This window comes from Limulus polyphemus, unplaced genomic scaffold (assembly GCF_000517525.1).
Source record: "Limulus polyphemus unplaced genomic scaffold, Limulus_polyphemus-2.1.2 Scaffold329, whole genome shotgun sequence".
NCBI lineage: Eukaryota > Metazoa > Arthropoda > Merostomata > Xiphosura > Limulidae > Limulus > Limulus polyphemus.
In genome coordinates, this window is record NW_013665939.1 from 421871 (window position 1) to 439137 (window position 17267).

General features: G+C 32.0%; 1 protein-coding gene across 1 annotated transcript in view; it reads right to left on the reverse strand.

Moving 5' to 3' along the window:
- Positions 1-327: 327 nt before the first annotated feature.
- Positions 328-17267, reverse strand: part of LOC106457425 (sodium bicarbonate transporter-like protein 11) — a gene marked incomplete at its 5' end in the record, with an annotated part of 173963 nt that continues 157023 nt past the window's right edge. Inside the window, 8 exons of the mRNA XM_022383355.1 lie at positions 328-3087; positions 4727-4896; positions 5445-5640; positions 6881-7054; positions 11963-12128; positions 12941-13047; positions 15939-16143; positions 17097-17170. Coding sequence (XP_022239063.1) covers positions 3021-3087; positions 4727-4896; positions 5445-5640; positions 6881-7054; positions 11963-12128; positions 12941-13047; positions 15939-16143; positions 17097-17170 — 1159 coding nt within the window. The remainder of the gene's footprint in view (positions 3088-4726; positions 4897-5444; positions 5641-6880; positions 7055-11962; positions 12129-12940; positions 13048-15938; positions 16144-17096; positions 17171-17267) is intronic.

Here is a 17267-nt window from a genome sequence, read left to right on the forward strand (position 1 = left end):
GAATGTTATTGGATCAATTACAAGCGAGTTCGACAATGTCAGATACTGGGCATTTTTATCCTGCATAAAAACCTTTTTCTTTTTCTTTTTTATAGTTTGTAATTACACCACATACAATTAAAAGATCAACTGTTGTATTAAAAATGGATGATTGAAGACAATGCATTGTTGTCACTTTGAAGTTATTTATACCAATCATAATCCAGTATATTTAAAGAGAAGCGGATGTTTTGTATGTACATGGTACAAACAGAAGATGAACATTAATTATCATCATGTTATTCACTGTTAAATTCAAGAGACGTTTAAAAACAATTTTAATAGCATTTTTTATTTCCTTTTTTCACAATGACTGTGCGTGATTCGCCTCTATATTGTAGATAATACAATGACATAGAGACGAGGCACAATACTATTTTCCAAACCATACATAACAACCCATATAATGAATGGGACTGGCTTTTAGCTACTTAGTAACAACTGCTAAATATTATTTTGTACTACTTTAAAATAACACCCGTAAGCTTTTTTTTTATCATATACACAGTTTATACAGGTCACATAGGACGCTACCTGTTCTTTCAGACTTGCTTTACTGCAGACACATTTGAACAGCAACCACGTATCTAGAATAACACACACGTATATATGTATATATATGTTGGTATGTGTTTATATATATGTATATATATATATGTATGGAACATATTGAATAAATCTATATAAGCAGTTAATCCAAAGGTACCTATGTAATAACATTCATATAACAGACAGAAAACATTTTTTTCTCCTCCACATATATATATATATATACATATGTACGTGTGTAAGCATAATAATAATAATCTTTATTGATTTTGTTGTTTTGCGTATTGACTACGTCAAAATGCAACATATCTTTCCATAACATCATTTTACATAAACAAGTGGCTGATAACAATCAGAATAAAAACGCACATGAATCCAGTTTTCAGGCTATACAGATATATCTACAAGTAATACGTAATACGTAATTATACATACATCTTAACCTATCTTCTTAGCAGGAAATGGTATAATAGGCTACATTTAGATCACAGTATAGAATATAATATTTACTTAGATCACGATACTCTCTATCTATACCTGTGCCAAGCTTCTAACTAAGACTGTACAACTGTACATCTAGATATCAAAGCTCTGTACGTGTCAATATTCAGAACTAAACACTAGCCAGGCAAGTAAAAATAATACATACAACGAAATTTGTACCTACACCCCAAATAAAATAGAAATCGGGAACTGTATTCTTGTTGGGTTTTTTGTTGTTGTTTTTTGGCACATTCGCTTAGCATATTTCAAAAATATTGAAAGGCTTTTGGTTTCGGTGCTCATCAGCTGATTTGTGTTTTTAGATTACATGATTTATATATTTATATTTATAATCCCTTGAAACTTTGAAAGAACTATTCTTCCTATATTCTTGTTAACTTTTGGATGTATAGATAATACTTTAAAATATGTATTTTTGTTTGTCCTAGCCAGTGAGCTTCACGGCTAAATCGATTTAATAGTAACAGTGTCTAATACCAGGTCAAGATTTTTAAAACCAACAACGGAATAAGCTGTATTTAGCAGCCAGTTAATGACTACTTTATTATCATATTAATATGTGTGTATATTTAAATATTTTTTTTAATCAAGTCATTACGTATATCAATCTCATTTCATATGACAAGATTTTTCTATTTGGAACACGATGATATTATTTCCTGAGTTTAAATATAACTTTTTTCTTGCTAAGTTTAATTTTCATTCTTACCTTTTTCTCATTAAGCACTTTAAGGAATAGTCGCATACTTGGGCAACAAAGGTTATTTATTAACTAGAATTCGTGTTGTTTTCAAACAAAAACAACATATCTCAAAACAAAATTGGTAGCTCTTCTTCCATTCCAACTAAACCATAAAGCTCTAAATTTGAATAGTAAAAAAGTTGCATAAGTGCAATCTGTTTTTATAGATATAAATTTCAATTACAGCACCTATCATCATGAACGAAATTATCAAATTTCAAACCATTAAAAACAAAACTTCTCAGCCATCAACAAGTCAACGTTTGTCTATTATTTCGAACATTCTAATCAGTAAAAGCTACAATAAAGGCTACAAATTAAATGTTAGTAATATATACAGCTAGTCTTAGAGAAAATAGTTAACATTCAAGCACTGAGAACAGTAAAAGGACACATAAAACAGTTGAGTTCCCTCGAACAAGTATAGCCACTTAACGACTACATTTACAGAAATGAGATGAATTTTATAATTGTTCCTAATTATATTATTCACTTGCACATATTTAGAGTGAAGTCGGCTTTAAGTAAAACCTGGGCGATTTACATGAACTGCTTTCTTTAGTATATGTAAATGTATGTATACGTGTGACATGGTTGGTATTAATTGTGACCACTATCAGTGATTCTTTTTGAGACATAGTATCTTCTCCAACTATATAATGTTATGATAAGAGCAGGTGGCACTACCTAGTGATTATAATATAAATTTAAGTTAAAGCATGTCTCAAATAAAAGTTAATTTGGAAACCCTCTTAATGATGTTCAAGTATAATCACCTGAAAAATAAAAAGGCTAAACTCATGGTTAATATTAATAGCTGGTAATAATAGTAAAGAATTGTCACTTACCTGTATTGTAATATTCCATATGCATATAGTATACACATTAAAATAATTGTTATACGCCTTTCGTTTTTTTATTGCAAATTACAAAGTCACTAGCCTGAAACTGACGAATTGGATGAAACAAAATAAACACAGAATAACCATAGGGCCTTTCGATGTGTTTTAGTTTATTTTTCGTCTGTACAGATTTCTATGTACAACCTTTAGGACGCATGTTTCTTTCATGATTGAGCAGGAAAGTTTCGTGGAATGAGTGCTGAACGCAGTACACCAGATCACTGCATTCCAACCACGGGTAGTGGTTCTTGTCAGTCTTGAATTATTGCAGTGCTTTCTTGAAGTTACTGATGCTCGCCATCCAATGCTTCCAAAAACTTTTCCTGGATAAGGTAAGGTATCACCTTACGTCTGGAATAAACATAAGAGAAATTAAGTCAGTAATGAAATCATTAGTTAGTTAGCAAAAGTTAAATGAGATGGCAGCACAATCTTATATATATATGCAATATAAAGCCAAGACACCAGATTAAGGCAAATCCTTTGATTCAAAACCTAAAATATTTATAGTTGCATTTTATATTTTTACCAAGATTAAATGAAAAATTCCAAAAATTTAATAATGGTTGATCAAGCTATCGTAAAATATGCAACAGCTATTTAATATTCAGTGATTAACAGTAACCTCCGATCAGAGCAAGCTATGTACTTAGAAAGAAACTAAAATTCAACCTGCCAATCAACATAGGTGATTAAATACACTTTTTTAAAGCGTTTTGACTTATAAAGATAATAACATATTGTTGCATCAGTTAAATATTATAATATTTTAGCTATGGCAAATCGAAACCACTACTTTAAAATAACATGACTCACCTCTCAACCTGTTTCATACAAACAAGTAATCTGATGATCAGTTGTATGATACGAAATGCAAGTGGATAGTAAATTAATCCATACTCTTAATTGAGCATTATGTAGAGGTGCTTTTCATGTTTTCAGTCACTTCTCTTCAGTATGGTGTATGACTACGATTAGCACCAAGGGAATATTAGTACTGATACTCCATACTTAAAATTAGGTAAAGTCCTAAAGTATCTTCAATCACTGAGATATTTGTAAGACATTAAGGTCGGGCATAGTCTACTTGTTAGAATGCCCAGACTGCGAATACGCAAAAACATATTATTCCACACATTGAGGTCATGGGTGCGTTATAAGTGTGACCGTCAAATTCCACTACTTGATCGTTGGTACTATTAACTAGCTGCACTTCTTCTAGTTTATCAGTTTAAAATTGTAGACATCTACGTGCATATATAACTTTGAGTAATTTTACACGAAACTTTTAAAACAAGCAAATCAAGGCATCTTTATTGCGTGTGGAGTCATTTGACAGGAAATGCTGCATTTCCTAAGAGCATTACATAAGATGTTTACTCCATTCATTCAGTCCCTTCCTTTTTAAGGTGTGTATTATCCAGTTTAACTCAAGCTGATATATCATCTATTAGACTGGAGCCAGTGCCAATTTACCAGCACAAATGGCCTGTGGATGTGGTTTGTATAATGTGTGTTAACATGGTACCATTTTCGCAGGTTGTAGTAATCGGTAAGTACCATTGACTTGTAAGTACTTCCCTATTCTGCTAATAAGACTTTGAGCCCCTTTGCGATTCCTTGACTCTCCACTTAGGTGAAAAATCCAATGTTTTCTATCAGGTCTACCCATGGTTTGCTTCAGAGTGACAACCTAGATCACTATATTTGTAGCATAATTTGAACGGCCAATCATTTGCATTTCAGATCACATGACATTTAACCATATGATAGTATTGGCATAACAATAAACTGATTGAGTGATATTACTCTATAACAGTGGTTCTTTCTTGTCATAGCTATAGTGATTTTTAACTCCTTAAATGACACTATCAGATCCATCATTTGGAAAAACAAAACCTTTTATATTGGAAGCAGCATGAGCGTAGCTACATGGCAAATATCAAATGATTAATTGTTTTGTATAAGTAGAAGAAGAATAGTTCCTTACCTAATGGGTAAAAGGAGAAGGATGATAACAGGAAACACCATCTTTACATAGGACCAGGGCGAGAAACCAAAGAAACACATGGCAGCCAACTGAATCACTTGGCACAAAGTGAATACGTGAATCTTTCGTTGTGGGCAACGTCTGATGTAATGATTGGGTGGATATGCAGTCTGTAATAAGTGAAACATATACTAACAACTAATTACAATCTATAATACAACATCAGAATTCTGGTTTGGCAAAAGTTGTTTAATATAAGGTTTCGCTGCAGATCAAATTACCGGGGCCAAAATTCAGACCATCAAATAAACTAATAAACTAGTGGACAGGAATCTATGCATAACTTAGAAACACTATTTCACCTCGCGTTTGATAACTAGAGAAACTGATAAATTTACATCAAAGAACAAATACATGTCCCTAACATATCCATAAACAGTTACCACTGAGATTGGTATATAAAGACATTTATGGTAAAGATACAATAACAAGTGTTTTACAAATAAATATAAATTAAAATAAAGTGGTTCTGAAAACTAACATTTTTAGATTTTGTAGTTTTTACGATAGGTGGTTTATAGTAACATGTTTCAGTTACAGTGAGTTTGAATTTTAGTCTCTTACTTATTCAAATTAATTAAGTGGCTTTCATTAGGGTAAAGTAACAATATAAGAGATCAGTAGGTAGGTATATAAATGGCATAATTTCTAAACAAACCTGTTCCATAAAAAGAAGTGTAATCCTTTCAAACATCTGGTTTCCATTTAGGGATGTTACAGCCATGTAGAGAAAAAGCCCATTGAGAACAGCAATAGGGATGTAGCCTAGGGGGTAAGGTAGGAGTAATATCGATAGACCTATGAGGATGTGAGATACAATACCTGTCACCCTTGTTTCTCGGACCTTGACAATTCTGCAAATATAATAACTGTAACATTTCAACAAAACTACGTACATTCGTTCGTTAATAAAATGTTCACTATTATACAAAGTGTTCTGATCAATAACATTTTGGTTTCTTAACCTAAATATCATCATTGAGGAAATGAACATTTATATGGTACATGAAAGAGATTTATTTAGGAGACAACGTAGAGCAGTGGAGACAATATGCAAAGAATGTAGATGGTGTTCATAACGGTGTACATATATGTATGGTGTTTTATATGCTACATGAGTACTAGAACAAAACTCAGGAGGACATGAACCATCTTGAATACATAAAGCTGGTGAGAGTTTCTTATTCTCTACTTTGTTTCTTCAGAACATATCTTAATCATAGCACTGAATGAGATAACAAGTTAAATGACATATCTTAATCATAGCACTGAAGGAGATAACAGATTAAATAACATATCTTAATCATAGCACTGAAGGAGATAACAGGTTAAATAACATATCTTAATCATAGCACTGAAGGAGATAACAGATTAAATAACATATCTTAATCATAGCACTGAAGGAGATAACAAGTTAAATGACATATCTTAATCATAGCACTGAAGGATATAACAGGTTAAATAACATATCTTAATCATAGCACTGAAGGAGATAACAGGTTAAATAACATATCTTAATCATAGCACTGAAGGAGATAACAGTTAAATAACATATCTTAATCATAGCACTGAAGGAGATAACAAGTTAAATGACATATCTTAATCATAGCACTGAAGGAGATAACAGGTTAAATAACATATCTTAATCATAGCACTGAAGGAGATAACAGTTAAATAACATATCTTAATCATAGCACTGAAGGAGATAACAGGATAAATAGCATATCTTAATCATAGCACTGAAGGAGATAACAAGTTAAATAACATATCTTAATCATAGCACTGAAGGAGATAACAGGTCAAATAACATATCTTAATCATAGCACTGAAGGAGATAACAAGTTAAATAACATATCTTAATCATAGCACTGAAGGAGATAACAGGATAAATAGCATATCTTAATCATAGCACTGAAGGAGATGACAGGTTAAATACAAATGTCTAATATATTCCAAATACAATCGTACATATTATAACGATAGTGTTGAAGTGAAATTATAATACTCTATATACAAGATTAATTCAGCACTAACACACTTATGCAATATACGTAACTACTGTGCTACTAAATCATAACGATAATGATAATGTACATTTCGTAGATGTGTCCTTGTTCTACACGTTCCTCGACATCTGCAAGACTACGAACGTGAAGCGGAGAGTGCGGTAGAACGCCATGCATCCATGGAAGACCGAACAAAGAGAGAAAACCATTCAATATTCCCACAACGAATAGGTCCAGATGGTAGCCCGGTCCCTTCTTTAATCTAGATATAGAAAAAGTTTTATCACTTATTAAATAATCATTCCAAACTATTAGTAGATCCATACTGTATTATACCTCTCTTTATTAAATGGTCAAGACTTATTCAGTATTTCATAATGTTGAAAAAGCCATAAGGCTTACACTTAATTCAGAAACCACAAAATGATTGAAAAAGCTATAGTTTCCATTCAGACCTTGGAAATCTTGTAAAAATATGAAGACTGTGTAACTAATTACTAAATATTTAATGTCTCTAAAAACCTAGAAGTTACAGTCAAAATGAGACTTTGAATTTCCAGTAAGTAAATATAAACTTTTCCTACAGACCTAGGCGTTCCTCTCAAAATATGAAGACTTTGTATTTTCGATAGTAAATATTTAGTGCCCATAAAAACCTAGGTGTTCGTGTTAAAGCTTGAAGACTGTGTATTTTCAAATAGTAAATATTTTACTACTCCTAGGTCTTAGAATACTGAGTATTTATAAATACTAAATATTCACTGCCACTGTCAATGTTACTGTTACTGTCAAAATATCAAGACTGTGTATTTCTAGTTTATAAATATATACTACTCCTACAGACCTAGTAGTTTCTGTTAAAATATGAAGACTATGTATTTCCAATTATAAAATAATCACTGTCCCTAAAATCCTAGGAGTTCCTTTCAAAAATATGAACATGCTCGCTCTTTCCAGGTAGTAAATATAAACTGCCGCTACGGACTTAGGAGCTCCTTTCAAAATGTGTAGATTATGTGTTTACTAAACCTATTGAACTACTGTACATAAAGATACTGTAAATTTCCAATTACTAAATATTTACTGCCCATACAGACCCAGAAGTTACTGTCAAAATATCAAGGTTGTGTATTACCAGTTACTAAACACGTACCACCCTACAGACCTATAAGCTCCTCTGAAAATATAAATACTAAGTACTTCCAGTTAGCAGTTTACTGCCCCTACAGACGTAGAAGTATCTATCAAAATATGAAAGGGTGTATTACCAGCTATTAAATATTTACTGCATCTACAGACCTAGAAGCTTCTCTCAAAATATCAAACGAGATAAGTCCTGTTACTAATAAATATTGTCCTACAGACTTACAAGTTCCTGTCAAAACATCAAGACTATCTATTTTCAATTAGTACATATATACTGCCTCTACTAACCTAGAATTTAAGGTCAAACTATGAAGACTATATTACCAGTTTAAATTGTTACTGCCCCTACTAACCTAGAATTTAAGGTCAAACTATGAAGACTATATTACCAGTTTAAATTGTTACTGCCCCTACTAACCTAGGATTTAAGGTCAAACTATGAAGACTATATTACCAGTTTAAATTGTTACTGTCCCTACTAACCTAGGATTTAAGGTCAAACTATGAATACTATATTACCAGTTACTAAATTGTTACTGCCCCTTCAAACCTAGGATTTCCTGTAAAGCTTAAGAATTTCTGTCAAAATATGAAAACTGTGTATTTCCAGTTAGTAAATATATACTACTCCTAAAAACCCAGGAACTCCTGTAGAAATATGTAGACTGGGTATTTCAGTTTTGTTCATATATACAACCCTTAATAATGAATAACCCTTAGTTAGTAAATATATACTACTCAAAGAAACTAAGAGTTACTACCAAAATATGAAGACTATGTATTTCCAAACACTCACTGCTCTTATAGACCTAGCAGTTCCTGTTAAAACTTGAAACCTGCATATCACAAGCTAGTAAGAACTAACTACCGATACAGACCTAGAATTCCATGTCAAAATATACTGAGAATGGGTATTTCCAATAAAAAAAATATATACTAGCCGTACAAACTTGGAAGTTTATGTTAAAATATGAAGTCACAGTTTACAAGCCTAGGTGTTTGTATCAAAGATTTATATTGTGTATTTTTAGCTAGAAATACATACTGCCTTACAGTTTTACAGGCCTAGTGTTTGTATCAAAGACTTATATTGTGTATTTTCAGCTAGAAATACATGCCTTACAGTTTTACAGGCCTAGGTGTTTGTATCAAAGATTTAGATTGTGTATTTTCAGCTAAAAATACATGTCTTACAGTTTTACAAGCCTATGTGTTTGTATCAAAGATTTAGTTTGTGTATTTTCAGTTAGAAATATATACTGCCTTACAGTTTTACAGGACTAGGCGTTTGTATCAAAGATCAAGATTGTGTGTTTTCAGTTAGAAAGCAAACACTGCACAAAAAGACGTTGTAGTTTCTGTCAAAAATGAAAACTTTTAATTTCTATTTAGTTAATATTTCCAGTCCCTACAGACCTAAGAGTTCCTGTTAAAATATCAACACTGTGTATTTCCTGCTAGTAATTATTTACTACCTCTACAAACTTAGGAGTTTCTCTAAAAATGTAAACGCTGTGTATATCCAGTTAGTAAATAGTTACTGCTTTTATAAACCTAGCAATTACTGTTAAAATATGAAAATCATGTCTTTCTAATTAGATAACATGCACAGCCTAAATAGTCCTAAGATTTCATGTAAAAATATGAAGATTATATATTTCAAGTTCGTGTGTATATACTGCCTCTACAGAATTTTGAGTTCTTGCGAAATATGAGAACTGTGTATTTTCCAATAAATAATCATTGCTCCTAATGACAAGGGATTTAATGTCAAAAATATGAATGTTTTCTATTACAAGATAGTAAATATTTACTGCCCCAACAAGCCTAGGAGTTCCTGTAAAAATGTAAAATCTATGTATTTCTAGTTAGTAGATATTTACTACAACTACAGGCCTAAGAAGTCCTTTCAAAATATCGACATAGTGTATTTCCAGTTAACAAATAAATACTTCCCATACAAACTTAGGAGTTCCTTGTCAAAATAGCGAGACCAAATATTTCAAGTTATTAAACATTTACTGGCCTTACAGACCTACTTCTTACTGTCAAAACATGAAGAAAATATATACCACTCTTTAAGACCGAGGAGCTCCTTCCAAAACAACAAGAATGAACATTTCCACTTAGTAATCATTTACTACCCCTAGAAACCTATGTTTCCTGTCAAAATATGAAGGCTTCGTACTTCTACTTAGTAAATATTTACTGCCCCTGAAAACCTATGAGTTTCTGTCAAAATACGAACACTGTCAATTTGCACTAAGTAAATATCTCCATAAATACAGATTTAGGAGTTCCTGTCAGAATATCAAGACTGTTTATTTCCAATTAGTAAATATATATTACCCCTTCCGTCCTAGAAGTTCCTGTCAAAATATAGAAACAGCGCATTTCATGTTAATGTGTATGTACTGTCCATACAAACCAATAGGGACAGTACATCTACTGATCTTACACATCTAAAAGTTCCTGTCAAAATGTGAATGCTATCTATTTCCAGTTGGTAAATATATAGTGTTCCTGCAGACTAAAGATTTAATGACAAAATTTTAAGACTTTATGTTACCTGTTATTAAGCATGTACTTCCCCTATAGAACTAGAAGTAACCATTAAAATATCAAGATTTTGTATTACCAGTTATAAAATATTTACTTTCCTGACAGGAAGTACATGGTTTCCTGACAGACCATGTACTTCCTGTCAGAGTATTAAGATGTGTATTCCCATTTAGTAAATATTTACTGCCCATATTGTCCCAGAAGTTCCTGTCAAAATAAAAAATGAGTATTTCTAGTTAGTATGTATTTACTGCCCTTACAAACCCGTGACTTTCTGTCTAAATATGAAGTTTGTATTTCTAATTAATAAATATTTACTGCCCTAGAAACCTCACATTTCTAGTTGTTAAATATTATTATCCAGACTTTATATGTACAGTTAACAAGTTTATGCAACTTAGTAGCTACTTTTATGTTAGTATATTACGACTATTATTCCGGTTTATAAACGTAATCTGTCCTTACAAATGTAATGTTTTCCGATTAGTAAACCTACAGTCTTTATACTGGCCTAGGGTTTCACTTATATTAGTTTCACAGCTGTTAATCCTGGCCTATCGCCAAATCCCATGTCCTTCTCCGTAATGCGCTCGCGTTCGAGTAAACGAGACTAAACTTTCAGTACTTTAATAGGGTAAAAGAAGCCAACAGCAATTATAATGGAGTGTGCAACCAACCTTTCCCCGATTCTCTATTGGTAGATTGTCCAAGTAGACAAGTTAGTTCACTTTTGTCCGATTGGCGTTAAAGTAAGGAAGAACTGGGATAGAATCTGACACATGTTAATGCCATGTGGTTTAGGATTTGACGGCACTAACTATTTGTAATGCATACTAATAGAGAGCTTTCACTTTGCAAATATCTTTCAATTTTAATTTAATTGACATGGAATTTCATACAATTTGGTCACAGAATAATATTACTATCACGCCTCAAGTATAAGAAATCATTAATTCAACTCTTATTTTCAATAATATTTAAACATTCTGCAATAACAAATTTAAGTAAAATTAATTACATTTTCACTTATAATATTGTATTCAAATAGAATCCAATGTAGTAAATCTATTATTTCTTAAATGTTGTGCTTACAGATTCTTCGAAATGGTAATTAAGTCGTTTTAAATCAACACTGACACAAAACTGAAAACTGTAGTGGTTCTATTTTGACATGATGCAGACTTCCTTCGTATGTTAAGCATCACAACATTAACATGATAACGTTGGAAGTGATTAATAGCTTTTTATTGGGAGTCAGCTCCGCTACTGGTGGTGCATCAAAACAGTTGAAACATTTATTCTTTTTGCTATTAAGAAGTGAGTCGGTAATTTTTCTTTTAAAATGTAGTTTACCGTATAAAATATATATTTTATTCGAATTATGAACATTTCAAAAAAGATCCATCTGTATAAAATACGTTAGAATAATTAGCTAGCACGGTTATGGTGTACTGGAGCTCACTTATTGCAAGGGTTGTTCACCATAGCGGCAGAGATATTTTGATCCATAAAAAACAGTAGAGACAGTGCAAATCCCAATCCCATCGCTGCAACAGCGGCCGTCCACGGAAGCTCCTCGACGCGACCCCTGGTAAAACTGATGTCAGTGTTGTAGTGGAAATGTTCAGCTGGAAAAAAAAAGTTATATAAAACACGTTTGGTAAATATTCAGACACCAGTCTAAGCATATTTTACACACATTTCTGAAAAAAAAATAGTATAATAAAACACGTTTGGTAAATATTCAGACACCAGTCTAAGTATATTTTACACAGTTCTGAAAAAAAAAAGCAGTACAATAAAACACGTTTGGTAAATATTCAGACACCAGTCTAAGTATATTTTACACACAGTTCTGCACCTAAAACATTATTCTACACTGTTTAAACCACGTTCAGTGAATTTAAATTAATTCAGAAGTTTGTTTGTTTTTCCATAAAAAAGAGAATTGGTTATTTCAATATTAACGTTTCTAGTTAAAATCAAAGTACATGAAGCGAGTGAAAGGTGAATTGTATGAACTACTGAAGTTTTCTTATGACGTCTTTGTCGTTAGTGAGTAAATATTGATACTGCTTGTTTGTCTTAAGCACAAACCAGTACAACTGGCTATTTTTGCTTTGCCCGCCCTTTGGGATCGAATCCAGAATTTCAGTGTTATAAGCTCTCAAGCCTACCACTGAGTCACCGAGGAGCAAACGTTTTTTATATCAGTGTTTGTTCGTTGTTTTTGAACTGTCAGATATATTCCTAAAAGTTTTGTATTTTCTTTAATATTTTTTATATATTTGAAAGTTTAATTTGAGATTAAAAATTGAGAAATAAAAACTACAGTAAAAGTTTTAGCTAAATATTAATAAAAATATTTATTTTCAACATAAAGTAGGCTTAAATTTCTACAAATGATAAAGTAGCCTATAAAATACAAGTTCCTCCCTACTTCGGATATCCTGAAAGACGAATGAGCCGATGAAGCTTAACGTGATTACGGCTACCGGTAAAGCATAGTCTGCTAACATTTCCCGTTTACTTGCTTGTAGATATGGCCTAAAGACAAAAGAGTTTCTGAAATATCATTCTAGTAAACTGTTGTAGTATAGTATAAAATTAAAATCAAACAATAATTCCCACCGCTAGATGGCAACAGTGCAATTGACAACTTTCTTTTTTTCATTCATTGGTACTAAATTATTATTAGGCTTCGGTACATTTAAAAGATGTGGAATAAATTGGGAAATCACTGGCTAACAGAAAAGAATAATAATAATGGACATAACGACAACGATAGGAGTGAGATTACATAAAAAAATTATAATAAGAAATGGTATGTTTAACACACACAATGCACGTGAATGACTAACAGTAAAACTACTTACCACTACATTAGAACCAACACCTTACGATACCATTTGTACTACATATATGTATTATTGCATAGCAATAGTAAGTTTGATAAGAAAACTCGATATGTATGTGTAAATTATTCCAACAAATACAAATATAAGGAAGAGATATATTATAATTAATTTGTCTTTCAATCAAGTGAACCAATTAGTATATATATATATATATATATATTAAGAACACCATATGTCCAGCGAATACAGTTAATAAAACAGTTTCATTGAAATATTTTGCTAGCTTACAATTCGTAGAATCTGACTTCTCTCAGGTTCAGTGTGGTCAGAATTAGTTTTACTAAATGAACTCGTCTACAAGAGTCGCGTTTGGTAAAAAAGAAAAGAAAAATAGAATGATGGGCGCTTCCTAACGAAAATGCTTTCCCCTTGACATTGGTATAGCCTGTACCTGTGTGGCAACCATTCGGCGGACAACATTAATGGAGATTATGTCCTTTTTTGACAACATTTGACTAGTTAAAAAGTTGTTGTACACGACGTCCAATAGCTCATAAACTAAGGCGTTCTATAGGTTGTAGATCTTATTCGCAAATCCCCGACCTAAATGATTTCTCCTTCTTCATGATATTTCATCACAAGCTTGGCAGAATGACACCAGTGTATTATATCGAATCAGTGAAAAATTTGGTCTGATTTTATGCGACAGATTGTACAACTGGGTTAAATACCACTTCAATCTGATCCCTAAAGCATAAGAAAATCTGCATATCAATTCATAATGACACCTCCCTCACCATAACTGAATCACCAGCGAAATCTGTGGTACAGTAATAGTTTCCTTGACTTAAAACTGATGATTATAAATAGAAATATGAAACTCTGAGTAACCTGTAAAGAGTGCAGATACACAATGGTCAACGTCCTTTACTGTTTTGGCACTTATTATCACAATTGCTATTCTAAGTCTGTATTAATTAGTTTATGGGTACTCAACGGGCGCTTCCACACAGCTATCGTGTATATCATATTTTTTATATTATCCAGGTTGTCTAGGGTGCAAGCAACTGATATCATGCTTACATTATTCCCACTTAATCTAATGGTAACAAACCAAAATAGCACCGAAATAGGAAAAAATGTAGGGTTAGGTTTTCCGCATGTTTATGTATTAATCATAGCGCCTCTACAACATACTAAAAAATGACAATTTGGAGGGGAGGGGATATCAAATATTTGGGGGTATAAAAATCCTTCGACTCAGTTTCACTGATTATAAGGGGCCACTGACTGATCAAGTCCTACAAAATAGCTTCGGAACTAAACTTTGGGGATATTTACGATATATAATGTAAAAGCTGAAACACAAATACCAATTTGTCTATCCTTACGTTATTTATCAGAAACAGCAAGATATACTGCTGGTATTAGCAGACTAAAGTTTTTGCTTGTTATACATTTTTTACATAAACAAATAAAAAAGTACTTTAACTTATTTCAATTCTAAGCCACTGGGAAGTTTTGATTTAAGTACTCAAGAAACTTTCAACGTTAGCTTATCAGTGATCCTGCGCTTTATTGTTTCCATAGTAACTAACAATAGTGTAAATGAAAGTTGTTCTGCGCCACAGTGTAAATAGCTCACTTCATCCAGTATCTACTGACAAAGATCCAGCACCATCCGAATTACTACGCATGATCAAATGTAGCTGTAAATCTAGTAATGACGGATGCTGTTGTTTAAGATACGCTTGCAAACACTACAGTCGCCATCATGCAAGCATATACAAAATCTGCAGAGAACGAACTTGTTCGAATTCTCAGCTAGTTATATCCGAAGATCTAGATTAAGTGACGTAAGCAGATGAGACGAATTCTGTCTTATTCATAAACTGCAAATTGTTTTCTTAAAAACAACCCAAATATTATTATTATTTGTAAATGATAGATGTGTAATCTCCTATTAGAACAACGTAACATTAAGTCCATCATTCAAACGTATAGCTAATGCTGATTCCAACAACGTTTTACTCTTTGATACACGACCAATATTTACTGACCTATGACCCCTATAATCACCTAAGTAAAATCGGGAAACTTACGAACCCGCAAATATTTGGCTTGCTCTAAAGGTACTTTCCATTTATTCGATTTTGTCTGATTTTAGGCTGTTGTTAAACATATCTGACTTACATACAAAACATGAAAAACGCAATATTAATAGTTTACTTTCTAGGTTACGTAATAAAAACCAGTCCCTAATTTCGATGTTTGAAGCTCATTTTGATTGTGAAAATTGCACACCAGTCTGAATTAGATGGGTTCAATCAAAACTATATTTCATGCTGATTCTAAAGACATTGAAAGTTTTTTTTTAATCAACCAGTACTTATTGATCTATGTCTCATATAATCTCGGAAGTCGACTCGGAGATTCTTGTATATCCAAATAACTGCCCCTCCCCCTTCAATTAAACACTTCCACGTATCTCTATTTTTAATCAGAAATAAAGGTAGATATTTTTATTGTTTCTTCAGGAAAGTTATAAAGATAAGCTAAACGGGGTTTTCCATTACTTACGTTTTATTGAAGTTATAGAGAGACACTGCAAGCCACACTGTTCCAAACATCAGTAACAGGAACAGTAGACTATTTTCCCGCTTACAGTCCGGAATGCCAATCTGTGACTGAGAACTGTTATTGGTGGAGTTGCCCAGCCAATCAGAAAGTTGAGAAACGGAAACTTGTTCTGTGCATTCTGATGAGTGGTAATATTTCTGGAAGTCTGAAAGTATGGAAAGTTTTGAAATTATAGTATACAAACAATAAAATAATTTCAAAAGATATGAATATAAAATTAGTTTTTGAAATCTGTAAACAAATAGTGAATCAAATAAACATTTACAAGGACTGGCAATGCAAAATACTAAAAGTTGACGTTTTGTCATTTAATATTTTTGTTAACAAATCGACTCTTTGGAAATGCTTGAGTCTGATAATAATACTACATATCGTATTTTTTACAAGCAAAACCAAACACCAGCTGGTGCAAAATACAAGTCTTGAAAGGTAGTCTAATTATGTAAAAATGTTATTGGTTTGGTTACGTTTCATTTAAATGTTTATTCAATTTTCCAAACATTTTATGTGACTCTCAGTTTACTCTTTAAGACAGATTATGAAGAAATATTTAAAAGATGAGAATAATTCTGTTAAAATATGTAGAATAATCCACCTTAAGTACACAATACGTATGTACGTTGTCAGGCAAGTTTCTTAATCTTATAAAAATATACTTATTAATAACTGATTCTACCAAAATATTGCATTATAACTTAAACAAACTTGAATAATCAGCCTGTGAAATGTTTGTCATATTAAAACACCAACTTCTTTTGTAACTATGTTACTATCAATTCAGTTAGGTACGTCTAGAGAACATATCAAAATACAAATTAAATAACATATGGTACAAAGTCACAGTGTTAACTCGGATTTTTACATCGTATACAATGATGACATATTTGGATTATTATTAATTCGGTCTAATAGGTCTACCAAAATACAAATCAAGTAACATAACTTTAATATACTTTGTATTTCGTATTACAGGAACCAATAAATGTTATTGATTAAGTTAAATATAAGTACAGATAGGGTCTATCACATCTACGTAAATACTAATGAAAAGATTATTTTTAAATAAAATGCAATACGATTTTTAGTTAATGTGCTTACTTTTATGCGCATCTCTTCCAGCATCAACGCAGAAAGCGATACTTATGAACAAGGAAAATATTTCTTCCGTTGATCTATGAGAAGTAACACATATATATAACATTTGTGACCAAAGATAAATTATGTCCATGAAAAGTTAAAAAACAACTTATACCTTCTTCGGAGTGAATT